Consider the following 20,396-nt stretch of genomic DNA (forward strand, 5'->3'; position numbering starts at 1 on the left):
AGTGCTTGTATGCTTTGGCAAGATGATGAGAAGAATCGGGATGTATTTGCCTGTGGACAGAGTTGGCTTTTGTCGTCTATGGAAAAGCTAACTGAACCTTCCTCAAAGTATGATGGAGTTGATTAAAGAATAAATGCCAGTTTCTCAAACAATCTTGTTCCAAACCAGCATGTTCCATGCAGTGGAAAATGTCTCGAGGTACTCGTATATGAGGGAGATTCTTTACTGTTCGTAGTTCTCCTTCTGCTGGCCTTGAAATAAGCGTTGTTGGAAGAGGGGATCAAAGGGGGCTGTAGGACTTGAAGCAGTGGGGCATTGATTATAAACTATAGAGAAAAGGAGAAAGAAAGCTGGAGGATATGGACAGAAGGAGATATATTGGACAAGAACAGTAGTTGTGGATAAATTAATCAACAGTTCTTCTCTGGATCGTGGAATTAATTCTAGAGCCCTAATGGACAATAGCTATCTTTTGAGTCTCTTAAGAGACTCATACTCCTAGGAGTATGTGGCTTCTAAGTCATGATACCAGTAGGTATAGTGATACTATGGAGAGTCTGTTGGACAGGGGAGCTGTGCAGAGTGGTAGGAAATCTGTTGGGGATGTAGTCACTCATCTACTTGAGATGCTGAGTTCTATTTCTGCGTTTATTGCAACTAAGGTAATGCTTTGTGCTGAGACCGGTGTCCACAGAGCTCTGTTCTGGGACTTTGTGTGGGGGAAAAGTGTCCTGGAGGGGGCAGATTGGAGAACACAGGGAAAAGAATACCACTTGTTCTCCAGCTGTTCCTTAATTCTGTTGTGAAGAGACTGTGTAAGTGCTGTTACTGTGGCTTGTGAATATAAGGGCAAAAGTGCAGACAGGCGAAGTGGCATAGGCAAGGACTTGAGACTATTTGGAAATGCCAGTGTTGTGACAGTACTGGTATATAATAGCTTTTGTATTGTGTGGGCTGGAAGGCAGTGCAAGTGATGCTGTGTATTTCTGAGAGGTGTGCCAGAGCAGATCAGGGGAGCTAGAGCTTGAGATTGATACTTCAATAAGGAATATAATAAATATAGCATTAATGGAAGAGTCCCTACAACCTTTACAAGATAATTCCTTTTACATTATTTTTTTCATAAATTCCTGCCTCAACTACTGGAATTTTTTTGAGGGAGTCAGTAAAGTAATGAAATAGTAGGTTGGGTTTTGGTTTTGCTGTTGCCCAGATGATTTATGGGAAGTTCTATTATCAGCTGTTTTTAAGTAAACTAGAATGATGGGACAAGGGAGAAGGGAAAGATAAGATATATATTAAAGAGTAATATGTAATAATTAAGATGCAGAACACTATACAAAGGTGAGACTGTTAGAGTAAACTTAATTTCCTTAAATGTGGACGTTGAGTCCATGTGTCTGGGACAAAGACACAGTGTTTGGCAGCCATCTCCAATGTTATCTGGAACCAGTTCTTAAACCAGCATCTTCTGACTATTCCTTTTATTATATACCTTGTCTTTTTTTTTCTCTTCCTTTTTTGTTTCTAATTGTTGCACTTTTCCACTAGGCGATGGGATTGCCAGGGAAAGTAGTCCGTTTATTAACAGTGCAGAGATGGACAGAGGAAACATGTATGAAGGAAAGAATATGGCTCTCTTTGAGGTAAGTTAAATACCCTAAAAATGTATTTCACCTTTGATTGAGGCTCTGATAGTAAGATGAAAACAAGCAAACCTCTGTTTTCTTTCTCTTGAAATTTAGTGTGAGAAATAATAGCTCTTCAGTAGCTTGGTTCCTGCTAACATTCCATTTCAGTGGATTTGAATGATGTAATTAAAAAATTGTTTGCATCAATTATTTTGAGTAGTGGCTGACATTAAATCCCCAGCTGATAGTGCAGTGATAACTCTGACATATATCAGGTTGTAGATCATGCTTTTATAATGTTGCACTGAAAGCCTTCTAGTGACTTCATCACCATTGCTGTTCTAGTGGTGAATCTTTTTTTAGTAATATATATATTTCATACTATGTTTCCTACAATCTTGTTCTTCTCATGTCTTCAGCTGACTTGTGTTTGAATTTTTGTATGAAAGAAGTTTGGCTATTAGAACCATGATTATCAATGCCTCAGGCAGAGATGCCTTAGTTCTTGTCTTTCTGTTTGCAGTCCTGATATCTTGTTTTCCTTCCAATATTTGATCTTGCGTACTTGATTGAATTCTCTGGTTCTGCTTTTCTTGGAATCTGTATATTGTATATGCTTCTCCTGGATTTTATTACTTGTTTTAGCATGTTTTGTTTTGTAGCAGATATTTGGCTAAAGATGGACTGACTTCTGTGTCAAGTATATTATGTGCAATTACATATGCATATGTGCCTGTATTTTCAACAAATGAGTACTTTGGCAGTAGTATGCATGGTTTAAGATAAAATATGTAGACCTGAGCTTGATCTTGAAATCTCTTGGCACTTGAGAGAGAGTGGCCTCAAATGACTCTAGGCACAAGCAAGATGCCAGAAAATCATCCTAATAACTTGACCCTAGCATTACAACCCCCTAAAGGCTATATTGTAATAGGAATAGATTTGTATAATTAACAATGACGCTTCTCTAGATTTCACTTATATTCCAGCTGTACAAGCTGCATGTTGTAAGATAGTGTAAAAATTGAAGGAAATATTGCAAGATAGCATGTAGTGTTAAACTTATAGAAAGATTTAGAGCTCTTGTTGTTTGAAAGCTGACTGGTATTTTGTCATGCTGATTTTTGGATCTGAGTGAATCAGGGCTTACCTGTTGACTATGTGTTTGAAGTAGTATCATAAAATAATGACTTAAAAAAACCTATTTAATAAATGCAGTGTTCTTAAAATCCCAACAGGAAGAAATGGATAGTAATCCCATGGTGTCATCTCTTCTTAATAAACTGGCAAACTACACTAATCTGACTCAAGGTGTGGTGGAACACGAAGCAGATGAGGATAGCAAACGAAAGGAAGTCAAGGTATTTAAACTTCTAGTAAGTTATTGAGACAAAGCTACCCACGAAGAGGGGCGTTTTTCAACCTAAAAAGAAAATATGTGGATGCCTAATAACAGGAGTGAGATTTTGAATACAGTATTTAAAACTGAAGCGTTTGCTAACTGTAGGCCTTGTGTTAATTCAGTGTTCTTGTTAGCATGTAAAATGCTGTAAAAGCCCTAGGTAGGATGCGTGCAAAGCTAGGACCTGGAACATGCAAGGCACTCAGTTTCCTCTTCCTTTCTTTCTTCTTCCTTCTGTCCTAGTGTGAGTATCAGTACCTTTTGTCTACCTCTAATAAGGATACAGTATTATTTTTTTTTTGGCTGGTTTATTAATACGTTTTAATTAACTGAGTTTTTACCTAAAGTTGAAATTTAAGTAAAACTTGAGAGGAGGCAGGTCACTCTTTTACATCCATAAGCATATTTGCTTCTGTTAACATGGCAGCAGTTTTTCTGAGTAGGTCTCTTGTTTCTGTGTGTCAGAGTATTTTTAAAACTTAATGGGCACATTCCAAGGAAACATTTTGTTGCATACATAAGAAATAGGATATTTCTTGATGGGGCAGAGGAGGCAAAAAGTTCTGTTTGGCACATCCCTAAACACACTTGCTGGAAGACAGCAACTGACTTCTTCAAGGGTTGTCTACTGTATTCCGAAAGTGCCTATCTAGGCCTCTGTAGAAATAGAATGCGTGCAGCAGTTGGAGTCTATAATAAGATGTTGGACTGATCCTTCTATGAGCAGGGAGCTGTTTGGGAAGAAGAAGGCTTGGGTCAATAACATAGGACCTGAGAGAGTGTGAAAACTCCCAGACAAGGAGGTATGATGAGCTGGAACTAGTTGAGCATGATGACTGAAACTAATAAATTTGGATAGATACTGGCAAAAGGAGAGTGACAAGGAGTCACTTGTCTTTGTGTAGGAGGAGTGCAGCTACTGAGTTTGTATGCTGAGTTACGGAGAAAGGAAGAGAAGCACATAAGAATGAATAAAAAGAAATAAGCACATAGCAGAAGAGACAGATACGAAAAGGTGCTTGAAAGTAAGGTTAGAACTGGAGCTCACTTGACTGGAAGAGAGATTTAAGGTATGGTACCTGAATGTTTGCATTAGGGTTTGACTAGTATAGGAAGTTGGTACCAGGACAATGGGCAAGGGTGAAAAATAAAGTCCAGCTGTTTGTTGTAGCTTTTTGGTTATCCTGCATATGTTTGTGTGTGAGGCGGCTTCTTGTTTGTCTCTTGTTCTGTATTTGTTTCTTCTCATATGAAGATACAGCCTGACAGGTGAGAAAACCAACACTGATTAACTCGTACTTTCCTTAGTGTGATCCCTGTCCTCATCCAGCTGCTGTGCAGAGGTTTGTGTTAATACAGCACAGTGTTAGTCCTTCTCGAAGTGTCGAGCCGAATGAGCACCGTGTCCTCACTTGCACTTAATCTCGTTTGAGCACCACCTGGTGGCCTTAAAAACACCACTTCAATCCATGTGTGTGTTTTCAGTTCTGTGTCTGAAATTAAGTGGTTAATAAGTAGTAGACTGTCAGAGTAGCATTTTTATCAGTGTAACTGAGACAGTAGCATTGGTGTTGCACGTGGATATTGCCCAAGATACTACAAATAAAAGATTACAGTCTAAATGACGCTCCGTGGTTTGTTATCATAGAATTATAGAATCATAGAATGGTTAGGGTTGGAAGGGACCTTCAAAGGTCATCTAGTCCAACCCCCCTGCAAGGAGCAGGGACATCCCTGACTAGATCAGGTTGCTCAGAGCCTCATCCAGCCTGGCCTGGAACGTTTCCAGGGATGGGGCCTCCACCGCCTTTCTGGGCAACCTGTTCCAGTGTTCTATAACTCACATCATAAAAAATTTTTTCCTAATTTCCAATCGAAACCTACCCCCCTCTATTTTAAAACCATTACCTCTCGTCCTATTGCAACAGGCCCTACTAAACAGCCTTTCCCCATCTTTCTTGTAGGCCCCCTTTAGGTACTGGAAGACCGCTATAAGGTCTCCCCAGAGCCTCCTCTTCTCCAGGCTGAACAGCCCCAACTCTTTCAGCCTGTCCTCATAAGAGAGGTGCTCCAGCTCTTTTATCATCTTCGTGGCCCTCCTCTGGACCCTCTCCAACTGGTCCATGTCCTTCTTGTGTTGGGGGCTCCAGAACTGGATTGTAGACTTAGTTTTCTTAATAATCTTTTTAATTTATAAAGCACCAATGCTTGCTTATTTATTTAAATTGATTGCCTTTTTTCACAGGCTGAGTTGTGATTTAAAAAGAGCTTCTGTATCTGGAAATCTACTGTGTATAACTGTTGCTTCCAAGTTGAGTATTTCAAGGCCTGATTTCTTCATAAGTGTAGAAGGCTGGAACTTTAACATTGAAGCCTGAATACTTTTGTCTGTCTTGACCCATGGTGATCACCAGCAAATAAAAAGTACAAACAAATGTACTGTGTTGCGGCAGGTTTAGAACTTTTGCAAAAACAAGTTGTAGTAAGCTCTGTTTCTTCTGGTCTTGTCGTAATACCTTGTCTGTCTTAATTTTTTTTTTTCCAAATTGAAAACACTTATTGTTGATTATAATTTTGTGGCCCAGCTGCAGGGCAATTAGTGATCAACTTTTTGCAGAATATATTTAATATTTTTATTATGGCAGTAACTTCTCTTCAGTGGTAGTCTGTAACTGGTATTTTGGAAGAAAGTTTCAAAAGCTTTGCAATCAACGGATAAAGGGACATCCTACCCCATCAAGATTTTATCCTAATTCCTATGGGACAAAAAGATTTACTGTCACAAATAGTTTTCTGTCTTTTTCAGGAATCTTTCTGCCTGAATAGCCTATGAATATTTGTGAAGCTGGGCATTTTGAAGCTATGGTTCAATTTCACTTGGCATTTGTTTATGGAGCATTTGTGATAAGTGTTTGCAGAAGAAAGTGCTTATGGGCTTAAATTGCTTACTGCAAAGGAATTAATGTTCTGACTTTGTTTCCAGGTTCCACGTATGGGCACTTTTATTGGTGTGTACCTGCCCTGCTTGCAAAACATCTTGGGAGTTATCCTTTTCCTACGTTTAACATGGATAGTGGGAACAGCTGGAGTTCTTGAGTCTTTCATTATTGTGTTCATGTGTTGTGCTTGTGTAAGTTAACCTTTTTCTTTAATATTGGCCAAATCTTCTGTTACAAGAATACAGCTGCCTTCTAATATATGAGTAGCAGAGAAAGATTTCTCCATAATGGTTAAGTATTGGTGCCATTGAGAGACATGGAATATATATATATGCACCAAATGTCATGTGTCATTCTAGCCTGTGTGGAGTTTCTTTTTAGTTGAGAACAGTAAGTGTTGTCTGAAGTATTAGATGGATGTTATGAAATCAGTTTTCAGCAAATATTTCATTATTTACGTGGAGATCTGAATTGTTCTGCTTTTCACAATTTCAGAACAAACTGAAATATAAACTACAAATCAATCCACACCATTATGTCCATAAATTAATGTTTTGGAATGTGAGACCACTCGTAGATGATATTGTCATAACAATGACACTTGATCAGTTTGTCACTACTGTTTAATTGCAATAATGAACATCTTATTTAAAGTATATTCAGTAGTTTGTATTCTTACTGCCCTTTATAAAGACTGTAGAAAAAAAAAAAATCCTAGTTTAATTTAATCACTCTGTCTTGCCTTGCCTTTCAAAAAACTCAGTATTTTAAATTTCCTCTAATTCATCTTTCCACAGACTATGCTAACTGCAATTTCAATGAGTGCAATAGCAACAAATGGTGTAGTTCCAGGTAATGAAGAATTTTATCTTAAATGGTGAATAGTCAAATGGTGGAAGTTCAGAGCTGGGATAAAACATTACTGTAGTCTGAGATATCAGAAGTAATGCTTTTGTATCAAGTGTATATTTTCTTTTAACTGATTTATAAATGACTTTTAACTGGGCCTTCTGGGAATTGTGAATTGTACCACATTTTTGTCATCAATCGTTTGATTCTGTTTCAGTGAAAGATAACATCTTGTAATTTGGACTAATGGAGACTTGTCTTCATGCAAAACAGATTTCTTTACAAATAAGGCTGGTGTTGGTGGTGTTTTCTGTTCCCCAAGTAATAATATAATGGGGATATTAACTTTGAAATACACATTCTAACTGCCTAGTTGGTATAGACATTGAATACATTTTTGGTATGAATGTTTCTATGGAGATGCATGCAGTAGTTATCTTGATTATGTTGACGGAATGACTCAAATTTGTTTTCTACTACTGTCCTTAATCTGAAGGATTAGTGTCTTTCTCTTTTTTTTTTTTTTTTTTTAAAAAATTCACAGCTGGAGGCTCTTACTACATGATTTCAAGATCTTTAGGGCCAGAGTTTGGTGGAGCAGTGGGTCTTTGTTTCTACTTGGGTACAACCTTTGCAGGAGCAATGTACATTCTTGGTACCATTGAAATTTTGTTGGTAAGTACTAGTTTCTCTTAAGATTAAATGTATTTGGGCTGTTTGGGGAGATTGCTGAGGAATATGCTCGGCCTAAAATGCATTCTAGTTTGGTGATTTTTTTTTTTTTGTTTTGATGCTGTATTTCAGTATGTCAATATTTATTCTTACCTTGTGACTATTTGAAAAAGTTCAAAAAATTCTTATCAGCAATACAAAAATAAATTAAAGGCTATTTGATGTAAGTTGATTCTACTCAAAGTAGGAACCAAACAGAATTCGGTAACTGACATTTGCAAATTTGTACTAGATGCAATGTATCTGCTGTCACCTTTTCATAACATGTTCTGCATACTGAATGTCCCATAAATTATGCCTATGCTTCTGTAGACCTAGAGAGTTGCAAGGAAAACTATATTAATTTTTAGTAACACATACCTAAAATTTCAAACCTAAAAGTATAGATCCAAACTGGAGATGAAAAATAAATAGGAGATATATTTCAGTAGATTTTGCAGAAAAGAACCAGATAACAACATGTCTCTGAAGTCTGTCTGTTTAAGATTTAAGTGAATTTGTACCAACTTAAAACCACAACTTCTGTATCAAAAATGGCAAAAAATACCACAAGAAATAGTGCAGTCCTTAGTGAAATGTTTTGTTAGATTTTAGATTAAATAATAAACAATGTCTATTTTCAGGGCCTCTTGAAGTGTCATTTGGAATTAGTGATGCTAGGTCAGTTATTCTAGTATTAATTTCTTCACATTTTCAAATAAACTATTTTTTTTAAATTTCTTATTTAAAAGTTTGTCTGCATATGTTCATGTTGCACCACAGCAAACTTACAAAACGTTTGCTTCATATGTCTTGCCTGCTTTATGTTGTATGTCCACCTCTCCTTTTCCAAACAAAAATATGCAGATGCATGTAGCTCTTTCTTTAGGTTATCTTAGACTTGGAATTGAAAAGCTAAAGATTCGGTCTTGAGAGTCAGTGTATCTTTCTTGCTTTGGAGTCTCCCTTTTATTCAGCTCTGAATGAAGTCTAACTTTTTGTTTAACACGAGAAGGTTTTGGTTTCTTTCCGGTGACTCAAGTTTTAGCAAGAATGTGGATTTCATGGTATACCCATCCTTTCTATTTTCAACTTTTGCCTTTGAGCCCTGAATTCTTTAGTGACCTTTCCAGGGGATCTGCAATTTGCTTTGTATCTACTAGAATTAATTTTCCATTCTACTATTCTAGTTTTGAGATCATGACTATAAGATTTTAGTTTTGGCAACTGACTTTATAGTAAGCAGTCAACACACACCTAGGTGGCTCTACATTTCTTTTGGAAGAGCTGCTTACTCTAGATAAGTATGGCGTAAGTCCTCTTAAGCCATGTTTTCTTAAGGTCTAGGAGGACTCCTCTCCTTCTTCCAGCTGGAAGTCTGGACTATGTATCGGACAAGCATTCCCAGTATAACTCACAGAAACTTTTCAGCTTCTACAATGCCTGGCACTGCCATGTGCACTGGGGAAACTGCTGCCCAATGAAAAGTTATGGAGAACATGAAGGCCAGATCTCCTATGATGCAGGAGTTAAGAATCTATCGCACTGCCTCCTTTTCAGACTACTGGTTTTGAAATTTCATATTCCTGTAAATGCTGTGGAAGACTACCTGTATGGCAATGGCTCAGCTACTGTGGCTTTGCCTTGTCCAGGAGGGGTCAGAGAATTATTAATTGTCATATTGGAGACTGTGCAGATAAGCACAGGAGGTACTTCAGAATTCCTCCTTCTTATTTCTTACTATGACCCATGTAATTAAAAAAAAAGCCTAGATTTGAAATTAGAGATAGTCCTTACTGCTAACTTGTGAGTTCTGATCTATATTAACAACACTAGCACCATGTCCCATTGTGGATTAGATTTGATGCACTGTTCTCCCTACTTAGGTCATGCTGGTTTTATGTATTGCTAATAAATATGTATAGGGTTTAACTATGGAATTCAAAGTTAAAAGCCTCCCAGGATGTCATATCTGGCAGAAGACCTCGGAACAGACCCCTACCATAGCCACGAGGCACAAGTATTGATTCCTGCTCTCCCTCCACTGGGATGTGGGTTATTTGGAGGGGCAGAAATTAGTTGTCTGCCTTTGGCTTTCCCTAGCAAAAGCTATGAACAGCAGGGCAGCAAAGCACCCAAGAAAACCTTCTGGAGTATCTTCAAACAGAGCCTGATAATTCTGCAACATCACAACGTAGGATCTATCTAGTAATGATACGTAAATACTATCTGTAATCAAATTTTAATTTTGTTGTGTTTTTTTTATGGTGATGTCACAATTTTAATATCTTCTAGTAAATATTAATTTACTAGATTTAAACTTAACTTACAGTTAATTTAAACTAACTAAATTTAGAGAAAATTCTAGTAAAGAATTGCCTGTGTCTATTTTTTTATTTTTGATTCTGAACGTATCAGGATAGCCTCCTCCTGAAAGTGTCTTCCTGCCTTTAGCAGTTAAATTATTGAAGGATAGTCAGTTCAGCCGTTGTTTTGAAGGAGTGGAGTTGCCTCAAGACTCAATACTCCCCTAACAGCTGAGTGGAGGTTTGTTTTATTGTTTTTTTTTGTTTGTTTTTGTTTTGTTTTTTTAAAGATGTTAGAACAAGGAATAAAGATATCTTTACCATGTAATGTAGTACACAAATATCTCAGAATTATAGATCAGGGTTTGTATTTCGTCTGCATTTTTTCAGTGTAAGTCCTGAAAGACATGCTTCCAACTTATTTTCAGGTAGAACCTGGAACAAAATTATATGAAATTGAGATCTGTAAGAGAATCCTGTTTGAAATGACAGTAGTTTAAATTATTTCAGCACAGGACTCTGCTTGTCACGCTAATCTTAAATTATGCTGTTGCAACTTCAGATTAAAAATTAAGATAAAATCACCATAAAATATTTTTCTAGGTATATTTAAGGTATCTTTGCTTAAATTCTATGAAATATAGTGCTGAAAACAACTTTAGGGTTTTTATTATGCTTTTGTTTGACTCTTCATATTTTGTTTCAATCAGTGAAATTATTGATCAGCAAATGCTTCAAATGAATCTAGGGATATATCTGGGTTGAGCTGAGTATTTAAGCTAGTTTTTGGGTTTGGTGTTTTCTTTTAATTTGTGTCATTAGACCCTGCCACCAGGTCCTTAGTGTTTTTTCCTGTGTGGCAGACACATGAATTTGAGGAGTGTGATCTCTTAAAGGGGAGATAAGAAGCTGGATCAAAAGCAGTATCTCATTCTTAAAACTTGTATTTCTTAATCACTGCCTTCCCCTTCCTTTTACCTCTACACTTTCTAAATGTCCATGTTATCTGGTTGAACTGGTTTGTGAAAGAATAAAACTGATATTGTATTACAAGTTTAGATTTTGAAGTTCAAGTAAATGATTCTTAGTAAAATATTTGTTATTACATATATGATAGTTTGACATATCTCTTGCAGACCTACATATCCCCAAGTGCTGCTATATTTAAAGCAGAAGAGGTTGGTGAAGAAACAGAGGCTATGCTGAATAATATGAGAGTTTATGGAACTTGTATTATTATTCTGATGGCCATAGTAGTTTTTGTTGGAGTGAAGTATGTCAACAAACTCGCGCTGGTCTTCCTTGCCTGTGTGATTCTTTCCATCATTGCCATATATGCTGGAGTTATTAAGACTGCTTTTGACCCACCTGACTTTCCGTAAGTGCAATAGCCTTAAGTAGTGTGGATTATTTAATACAAAAAAAAAGAAGTGGGAGAAGGGAATAACTACTGTAAACCATTGCATGCTTTAAAGCTAAACTTCAAAATATAAGCACATGGGCTTCAATGTGTTTTAGGCAATTATGTGCTCATTTGTTACTCTGAGTTACCCATCGGAATCTTTTTCTCATTGTTCATAAGACATGATACTATGGAACTTGTTCTTTGGTACTTAAAGTTACTCATCGTTATTCCACCCACACCTAGAGAACAGGAAGGTGGTTTTTGCTGACAGTAAATATAGCTACTTTAGATAAAGAATTACACTAAAAACTTAGATTTTATTATTGTCATGCATATCATATAGCATATTGTTTCTGGACACCTTTAGCGTGTACCTCTTAACTCACTAAGAATTATTTATTTTGTCCAGTTATCAGTATGTGAGTTACTTTAATTTTTTTTTGTGCATCATCTTTTGTTTGGAGAGAAAACAAAATGATACTACTTAACACATTAGCTAAATAGCCTGGTAACTTTTGTTCTTAAGTTCTGTCTCTTAGGCAGGGCTGAAGTTACTGTTTGCTGCATGATTGTTACAGATTCTGTAGCGCTAGTGAAGTGTTGGTGGTTGTGTTACAAAATGAGCATTAAAACAGGATTTGTGGACTGTATGGTAAAATGATATCAAGTGATCTATTGAAAAAATAAGTGTGTTCAAAACTGACATTTCTCTGAAGAAAACTTGAACTTTAAGAAAGTGTAACTTCCAGTAGGGAAATACTTAAATCTTTTAGTTGCCTATATAGATGAAAGAGGATTTATATGGATATGTAGCATAGGTAAGACGTATTGCCAAGTTCCTGGGAACCTTTTCTGTGGCTGGTACTTGTTTGAGGTGGGGGGGGTGGGGGAGGTTATCTTCCAATCAGTATAGTTGTTCACATTTTGGCCAGTCTACCTCAAAATGAGAAACTCGGCTGTGTTTTTATATTATGGTAAAGCTGATCTGATGGTCAGCTGGTCACCAAAAAAAAAACCAGCATCCACTTAGCTGGTTAGTTAGTTTGACATTACTAAACTGTGTTAGGTTTGGCCGTTGTATAGACAGTAAAATAGTTTACCTCATGATCTCCCTGTTGACTCAAATTGGAAGAAGTTTCCGTGCATTGAGTCAACTCACCCTGCTGCTATAGTCCTCAAATCAATAGCAATTAAAAAGTAAAATAAGCAAGTCAAGTGGCAAGATTCTTTTTAGCAGCAGCTTTCTGTTAAATCTGCTCAACTTCCATGTGATGCCATATAATGAAGCTGTACTGGTGTCCTGTACTCTTCTCAAGGCATCTACTCTTCATTGCCATCAGAAGCAGGATATTGCATTGGGCCAATATTCTGCTTGGCTTAGTATACTTGTTCTAATGCCAAGCGGCAATGTTTTTACTGCTTGTTATCATCTTTTTGACTGAGCTCCTTCAGAAGTATTAGAAGTGTGCTATGTGTTCTTTGACTTATCTGCCTAACATGTATGTTTTATTTGATGTTCCTTCTTTTGTTGTCTTGGATATTATATATCATTTAATTATTAAGCAAGCCTGGAAATAGCTATCTCTTAAACATCTTTTGTGTAGCTTAGCAAAGAATTGTTCCTACATCTTAATATTCTTTGCTGTTAGGAATTTGCTTTTTACAAACTGTTCTGAGTTTTCTAATTTCCTTTCATTTCTGAGTGTTATAATTGCTTCCTGGTATGTGATTCTTTAATTTGTATTACCATCAATGTTCTTAAATTTTGCTGTTTAACCCTCCTGGCTTATTTCCTGTCTCTTGGATTTTAATATTTTTGAGGACCGTCTGAAGTATTTATTTGCTAGAAAAGGACATGACATACTTGCTTAATCTTACTTTTGTATTTTCTTGGTCAAGCTCATTGTTATGTTAAATGTTACTTAATTTCATTTCTTTCCTGTAGGATTGAATGAATCATGATTTTCTGTTATTTAATGGCCACGCTAGTTGAGTTGATTGTATTTTCCAAAGAATAAAGTGGAAGGCAAAATAGCTATTAATATCTTAAAGTAAAAATGTTTGATGATAGTTTTATAGGCAGAGACTATATACTGTTTTAGTAGATGTAGTATAGGCCATAAGATAGATACTATAAATAACAGGTTTCTGAAGAAGTCTAATGGACAAACAATGGTTTAATGTGTAACACTATATTGAAGGATCACAGTTTTTATTTTTTGTTTATAGTATTTGTCTCCTTGGAAACCGTACATTGTCAAAACGCAACTTTGATGTCTGTGCCAAATTTACTGAAAGCAATAATGAGACAAAGACTACAGCTTTGTGGCGCCTATTCTGTGATAGTTCTTTGCTTAATGCTACATGTGATGACTACTTTAGTCTCAATAATGTAACAGAAATCCAAGGGATTCCAGGAATAATGAGTGGAGTTCTAACTGGTAAGTTGGAAAGTACAGTGATTTAAAAACTTTTTTTGACAGTTTAGCCTGTAGCTGTTCAGTAATGTAGTGGTTTAGCCTTCTTCAGCTCTAATCTGTTTGTGTGGAAGGTTGATACTTGGAGCATGCTTCCTCCTGTAAAGTTTCCATCTGATTTTAGGAGCTTAGTATCAAATACTTTAATTTGGAGGTCATTGGAGTTTTATAGGCACTTTTTCGTAAGCTATTGTTCTGTCAAAAAAAAAGTATGAAAGTGTTTATCACAGGTAATTTTTTAAGCGTTTAGCTCTTTTGTATGCTACATACACTTATTTCAATAAGCTGTTCATGAATACACTCTCAAACTCTCCTGAAGGAGAACTTGCTTCCAATTTACAGGTGGTACATTGAGGAATCAAGTCTTGTGGCTTGTCCAGTGTGATACAGCTAGTTAGTGACAGGTTGAGAGAAAGGCAGTCTTCCTAGTTTTCAGTCTAGCATTTGGACGGGAGGTGTTCTACAAAGATAGATTTTATTCTGTTTGCATTCCTGTACAGTTGTGACTACTTGGGATTCCAGTTGCACTGGGTTGTAAGAGTAATTTTGAACATGTAATGGATTAGATTGTATACAAACTGAATGTTTCTGGGGATGAAATGGATGTTCTGATACCTCTCCCCTGCTTCCCCTTAAATTAAGGTTTGGTTTCTGTAAATATATTACTCTACATAGGGATACTAGGCAATCACTACTGGCATAGTTTGGTTTAAAATAATAACTATAAAGTGTACAAATACATAAAAAGATACTAAGTAATACATAAAAAGATACTAAATGAAGCGTAGGCTTCTCTGAATCCAAATTTGTATGTTTAAAAAATGAATTTCCTCAGTGAAAAATTAAATTATTATTGATTGAAATGTTTGTCACAAGAAATGTGACTTAGGATTTGTTCTACGTATTTTGTAATTTACCACATGCATGCCTACAATTTTTCCTGAATAATTTTTACATTTCCTGACCCAGCTCAGAACGCAACTGTATGTTCTAATTTTTTGCTACAGTATAAGCTTTAAACTGCTATTTTGCTTGTGAAGGTTTCAGACTGAAGGTTTCCTGATCTCTGTGAAACTCCCATAAAAAGTTTGACTTATATCATGTTTTAGTCCTTGGGTAGCAATATGATTTCAGGTAAGCTGGGAGTGATGGTGGATGAGAAGCTCAACATGAGCAGGCAATGCTGCACGCTTGAAGCCCAGAAAGCCAGCTGCATCCTGGAATGCATCAAAAGAAGCATGGCCAGCAAGTTGAGGGAGGTGATTCTCTCCCTCTGCTTTGCTCTCATGACACCCCACCTGGAGTACTGAGTCCAGTTCTGGAGCCCCCAACATAAGAAGGACATGGACCTGTCGGAGTGAGGGCCACAAAGACGATCAGAGGGCTGGAGCACCTCTCTTATGAGGACAGGCTGAGAGAGTTGGGGCTGTTCAGCCTGGAGAAGAGGAGGCTCCCAGGAGACTTTATAGCAGCCTTCCAGTACTTAAAGGAGGCTTTATAGGAAAGATGAGGAGAAACTCTAGCTGGCCATGTTGTGATAGGACAAGGGGTAATGGTTTTAAAATAGAAGGAAGCAGATTCAGACTAGACCTAAGGAAAAAATTTTTTTACAATGAGGATGGTGGAACAGCTTGCCCAGAGAGGTGGCTGATGCCCCATCCCTGGAAACATTCAAGGCCAGGTTGGACAGGACTCTGAGCAACCTGATCTGGTTGGAGATGTCCCTGCTCCTTGCAGGGGGGTTGGACTAGATGACCTTTGAAGGTCCCCTCCAACCCTAACTATTCTATGATTCAGTGAAATAGCAGTGAAAACATGCCCATGAATGTGACCCTAATAGTAATGAAATAATTCTGGAAATAACTTCCATCCAAATCATTTTGCTTCACGGTAGCATGTTTTTGGGGTAGATAAATTGTACCAGATCTTGTTTGTGTCCCTAAATATTGCTAGAGGAGCCTCAGCAATACACGGATGGTCCTAAAAGGGAAACCCACCTTCCCACAAATGTCTGTCTGGACTCTTCAGAAAAGTGACTCTTTTTCCTCGCCCTGACTTTCAAGTCTACTTGGACTATCACTTTTGGAAAAATGAGCGTAGGAAATTAGTTTAACAAAGCTCTGTGTAACATCTTATGAAAGGGGAAAGTTATTTCTGTCTTACAAAGTCTCTTAAGCTGATTTTACCCACTCATACTGGCATACACACTTCCACAATTAGAGTTGTATGCATTGTAGTGCTCAGGCCATTGTCACTTCGGTGTCATACTGAATAAAGGACGCAGGCCGTTGAGTCCTCATTAAGTATTTAGTGCTTTTGATTGGCAATGACAAACTGATTTTTTTTTACTGTCTTTTTATGCTCCGCAAGGAGTGCATGCTAATTTGGAGATCTTGTTTTATGTCGCTCCTCAAATCTTTGCTGAAATTCCTGAAACTTACGATTCTTGTTTTCTTAACTCTTCTTTTTGTGACTTCAGTTTTATCTTTAGATCAGTTTATTATTCCTCTTCATTTGAATGAACTAACACATATAGCATTCTGTGGCAATTCATACTTACTTTTCCTTTTAATCTTTGTTCGGCTGTCTCCTGTGTTTCTCATGCATGCTTCCATATATGCTTCCCAATTGTAAGATTTCTGTTACAAGTCCGGATATGAGTACCCGATCTTTGGCCTCTTGTGGAGGTTCAGGGTCGATCTCCTATTGTGCTCAAGGTAACCTTTTGCTATTGTGAAGGCTTAGAATACTGTACTCAATTCCCTGAAGTTGTACTGGATGGCTGAAAACTTGCTATCAGATCCATCATCCTGGCAGTTCATGGGAATTGTTTATTTCTGTGGTGTAAAATCCTTTGGCTCTCTGACAGGGAGGGAGAGTGTCTACTTTGCTTCTTTTTTCACTATACGTCCTGATAATACATCTATATATCTGTGCAATGTAAGTGGGCACTCTACAGATGTATTAGAATTTAATTCTATAACTAAATCTTTCTGTAATGGAAGATAGTCTTGTTAGATGCATCACATACACTACTGCATTTTTATTGGTGTACAGTGGAAATGTCCACCAGCTGCAATTGATATTGATCGTATTGCTGCTGTATTCTTGGTTTTATAAGGAAATGTTGGGAAATGTCATTTTTGTAAGAAAAGCCATTTGATTCATAAGATTATTGCATTCTCACTACTTAATATCCTGAAACAGAGATGGTGCTTGCTGTTGTTTTTTACCCCTTGTAGATAATCTGTGGAGTACCTATTCAGAAAAAGGATCAATAGTTGAGAAAAAAGGTCAGCCATCAGTTCCTGGATCAGAAGATACAAAAATGGGCGCACTGCCTTACGTTTTCACAGACATCATGACCTACTTCACAATGCTTGTAGGGATTTATTTCCCATCTGTGACAGGTAAACACAACTATTTTTCATGACTGAGGATGTGTTCTTATAGCTGAAAAAAGACTATTTTTTTGGTGTGGAAATGTTTATTGTTGACACATGATATTGCTAGTCTGTGTACCCAAGCACACAGAAAGTACTTTTTTTTTTTTTTAAATATACCTAAAACTTTCTGATGCTAGAGAGACACAGCTGGAGGCTGGTTATTTTAGGGGATTATAGGACTTAAACTGATTCCTTTGTTTAAGTTCTATTTTTGATGTATGGAAAGAAAACAAAAGCTCCATGTGTTACTAAGTGCTTATTCAAAATAAGATGTATACATTTATAATATTTTATTCTTCAAATGCATGAGAGAGCAGTTGAGCATTAAGATAATTGTTTCAAGCCATAAACCACCTGTGATTTGTTAAATGTCCAGTGTTTGGTTTTTTTTTATTTGCAGCTGTAACTAGTAGGGACTTCTTTTTGTCAAGCCTAAAGGTTAGATTACTATATTATTTTTCTCAGGTCACTTTTGACTGAAATAACCAGAGACTTTTTTTCTTCAGAAATCCCAGTTCAAGCAATTGTAATTACAATATAACAAAACAGAATTTTTGATAGGAAGTTGCAGCAATGTTTGCTAGTAGAACCAGACAGAGTTGTCCCTTTGTATTCTTGCCCCACACTGTTCCCATTATTCTACTTCAGACTTTTTTATCAACATCTCTCCCTATCTGAGCCTGTGGTTACGGTTTCATTGCATGAAGTTTGATAATGCTTTTGCACTGGTACGTCTCAACATCAGCTTCCACGTTTTTGCCTCAGCAGTGGTCAGGGCAATTCTAGGAAAGATGGCAGATTTACCCAGTTATTGTATGATTTTTCCCGATGTGCTGGAATTTTTTTTTTTTTATTCTCTTGTTAGATTCAAACAGGGATGGGTACATGTGATTTCCTAAGCATCTGTCGTGGTCTTGTTAGTGAGGGGGGCCTAAGGTGGTAGCTTCTGTAGGAAACTGCTAGAAGTCGCTCCCCTTTGTTCAGTGGACTCAGCTGGGCCTAGGGTGGACCTGCTGCTGGCCAAGGCTGAGCCGATTGGTAGCAGAATGTTCCGTGATAACGCCTCTGTGATAACGTATTTAAGAAGGGGAAAACAGAAAAAAGAAAAAGAGAGAAGAGAAGATGTGAAGAAGCTGAGTCGGGGCAGAGGGGGAGGCGCAGGCCTCTTGGGCCTTGCAGGCCTCACCCTCTGGCCTCTTGCCAGGTGGCCGACTGGGCCTGACTCGGTCCAGCCCGGTTGCAAGAAGTGGAAAGAAGATGAGAAGTGAATAAGATGTAAAAAAAGATCCTGAGAGACATCTACCAGCCTGTTGTGAGGAACGGCTGCAGACACCAAGGTCAGTGAAGGAGGGGGAGGAGTAATGTGGCTCCTGGCCAAGATTCCCCTGCAGCCTGTGGTGACGACCATGGTGTAGCAGGTTGTCCCCCTACAGCCCATGGAGGTCCATGGAGGAGCAGAGATCCACTTGGAGCCTGTGAAGAACCCTGTACCGGGGGAGGTGGATGCCTGAAGGCAGCTGTGGCCTGTGGAGGGCCTGCTGGGACAGAGGGACTGAACTCTGTGGAAGAGATGACCCACGCTGGAGCAGTTCCACGAAGGACTGTGGCCTGTGGGAGGGACCCCACGATGGAGCAGGGGAGGAATGTGAGGAGTTCTTCCCCTGAACTATGAAGCAGCGGCGTGAAACAACGTATGATGAGCTGACCGCAACCCCCATTCCCTCTTCCCCCCTGTGCCACTCGGAGGGGGAAGGTAGTAGAGATAATGTTAAGCTTGGGAAGAGGGAGGGGTGGATGGAGGTTATCTTGTTCTCTGTCTCATTATCCTGCTGTTTGTAGTAATAAATGAATAGTTTTCCCCAGGTTGAGTCTGTTTTGCCCATGACAGTAACTTTAAGGATTTCTCCCTGTCCTTATCTCAAAACTCGAGCCGTTTTTCCTTATATTTTCTCTCCCTGTTCTCTCGGAAGGTGAGGGGAGTGAGAGAGAGACTGCGTAGTGTGGTCCTGATCAGGGCTGAACTACAACAGTTATTTTGGCGCCCAACGTGGGGCTCGAAGGGTTGAGGTACAGACAGATCTGACTAGAATGTGTTACAGTTGTTACAAGTGCTCATTATTTTATTTGAGTCCCATGTCACAATGATGTACTACGTGTTCACATGGTTCTGTTATGTCTGTCCTAAGTTGCATCACATATTTCCTTTGGTGCTGTTTATCACTTTTCGGAAATGGATGAGAATTCTCATTTTGATTTACTGGGCACTACTGGCTTATGATATGGTATCATCACTGGTCATGAAATTAATCTGGTCCTTGTTTTCAGCGTTGCTGGCAACTCCATACTTTGGATGCCATTTGGTAAGAATTATTAATAATCACACATTTTTCTTTTTCTCCCCGGAGAACCAATCTATGGGGAAATCAGAGGAGGGTACCTTCCCCTACTCCTTTACCTTCCCTTTTTCTTTTGAGCTAGTCACATCAGCTCTCAAGAATTTTGAATATCCTCGGGATGTGCAAGCCAGCATACTCCTATTGCTCTGTCTCCTGAATGGGTTTCAGATGTTGTTTAGGATTAAACAACTATTTACAAAATTCACCTGGAGACCTACCTTGAGGTTGGAGGGGCAGGGGTGGCATGTTATGTGGGAGAAGACAGGCAGGTAGCTAGAGAACTTCTGACCTCCAGTGGTCTGGAACTTCACTCCCGAACAACTACAGAATCCTGATGAAGTGATCGAATATTTGAAAGAAAAATGCCATGGCTATTCTAAAGAGGCAAAGCTTATAGCTTTGTGTTGGGCAATGACTAGTATCTACCAAACACTGCTTAATGTGCAGCACCCTCAGGAAGAAGGGAGAAAAAAATCAACCGACCGATACCATGGCTGCTCCAGCTCTGGCAATATGAAGACACTCTCTCTTCTTCCCTCGTCTCAGCTGTGGAGAAACTGTCTCGGGAGGTCCAGCAGTTAAAAGAGGATAGGCCCTACTCCCCGCCCATACAGAGCAGTATTTCAGCTATTAGGAGTAAACGTTTCCCTGCTCAAGAGAGACGGTACACACGGCGAGGTATCCTGTGGTTTACCTTGCGTGACCAAGGAGAGGACATGAGAAAGTGGGATGGGAAACCTACCTCAGACCTAGAGGCACGGGTATGTGAGCTGCGGGGAAAAACATTTGCAAATAGAGGTTCTCCCCGGAAAACTGCTGCTCCGGTCTCCAGTG

General features: G+C 38.3%; 1 protein-coding gene across 2 annotated transcripts in view; it reads left to right on the forward strand.

The window, feature by feature from the left end:
* SLC12A7 (solute carrier family 12 member 7) overlaps positions 1-20,396 on the forward strand; it is a 67,982-nt gene that overhangs the window by 16,423 nt on the left and 31,163 nt on the right. For both annotated transcript variants that reach the window (XM_086743077.1, XM_086743076.1), the window contains exons 2-9: positions 1,552-1,646; positions 2,870-2,992; positions 6,017-6,163; positions 6,770-6,824; positions 7,366-7,496; positions 10,975-11,216; positions 13,473-13,684; positions 16,963-17,130. In XM_086743077.1, the coding sequence (XP_086599203.1) occupies positions 1,552-1,646; positions 2,870-2,992; positions 6,017-6,163; positions 6,770-6,824; positions 7,366-7,496; positions 10,975-11,216; positions 13,473-13,684; positions 16,963-17,130 (1,173 nt within the window). The remainder of the gene's footprint in view (positions 1-1,551; positions 1,647-2,869; positions 2,993-6,016; positions 6,164-6,769; positions 6,825-7,365; positions 7,497-10,974; positions 11,217-13,472; positions 13,685-16,962; positions 17,131-20,396) is intronic.

The sequence above is a fragment of the Chlamydotis macqueenii genome, chromosome 2 (genome assembly GCF_036417535.1).
Source record: "Chlamydotis macqueenii isolate bChlMac1 chromosome 2, bChlMac1.mat, whole genome shotgun sequence".
Classification (NCBI taxonomy): Eukaryota; Metazoa; Chordata; class Aves; order Otidiformes; family Otididae; genus Chlamydotis; species Chlamydotis macqueenii.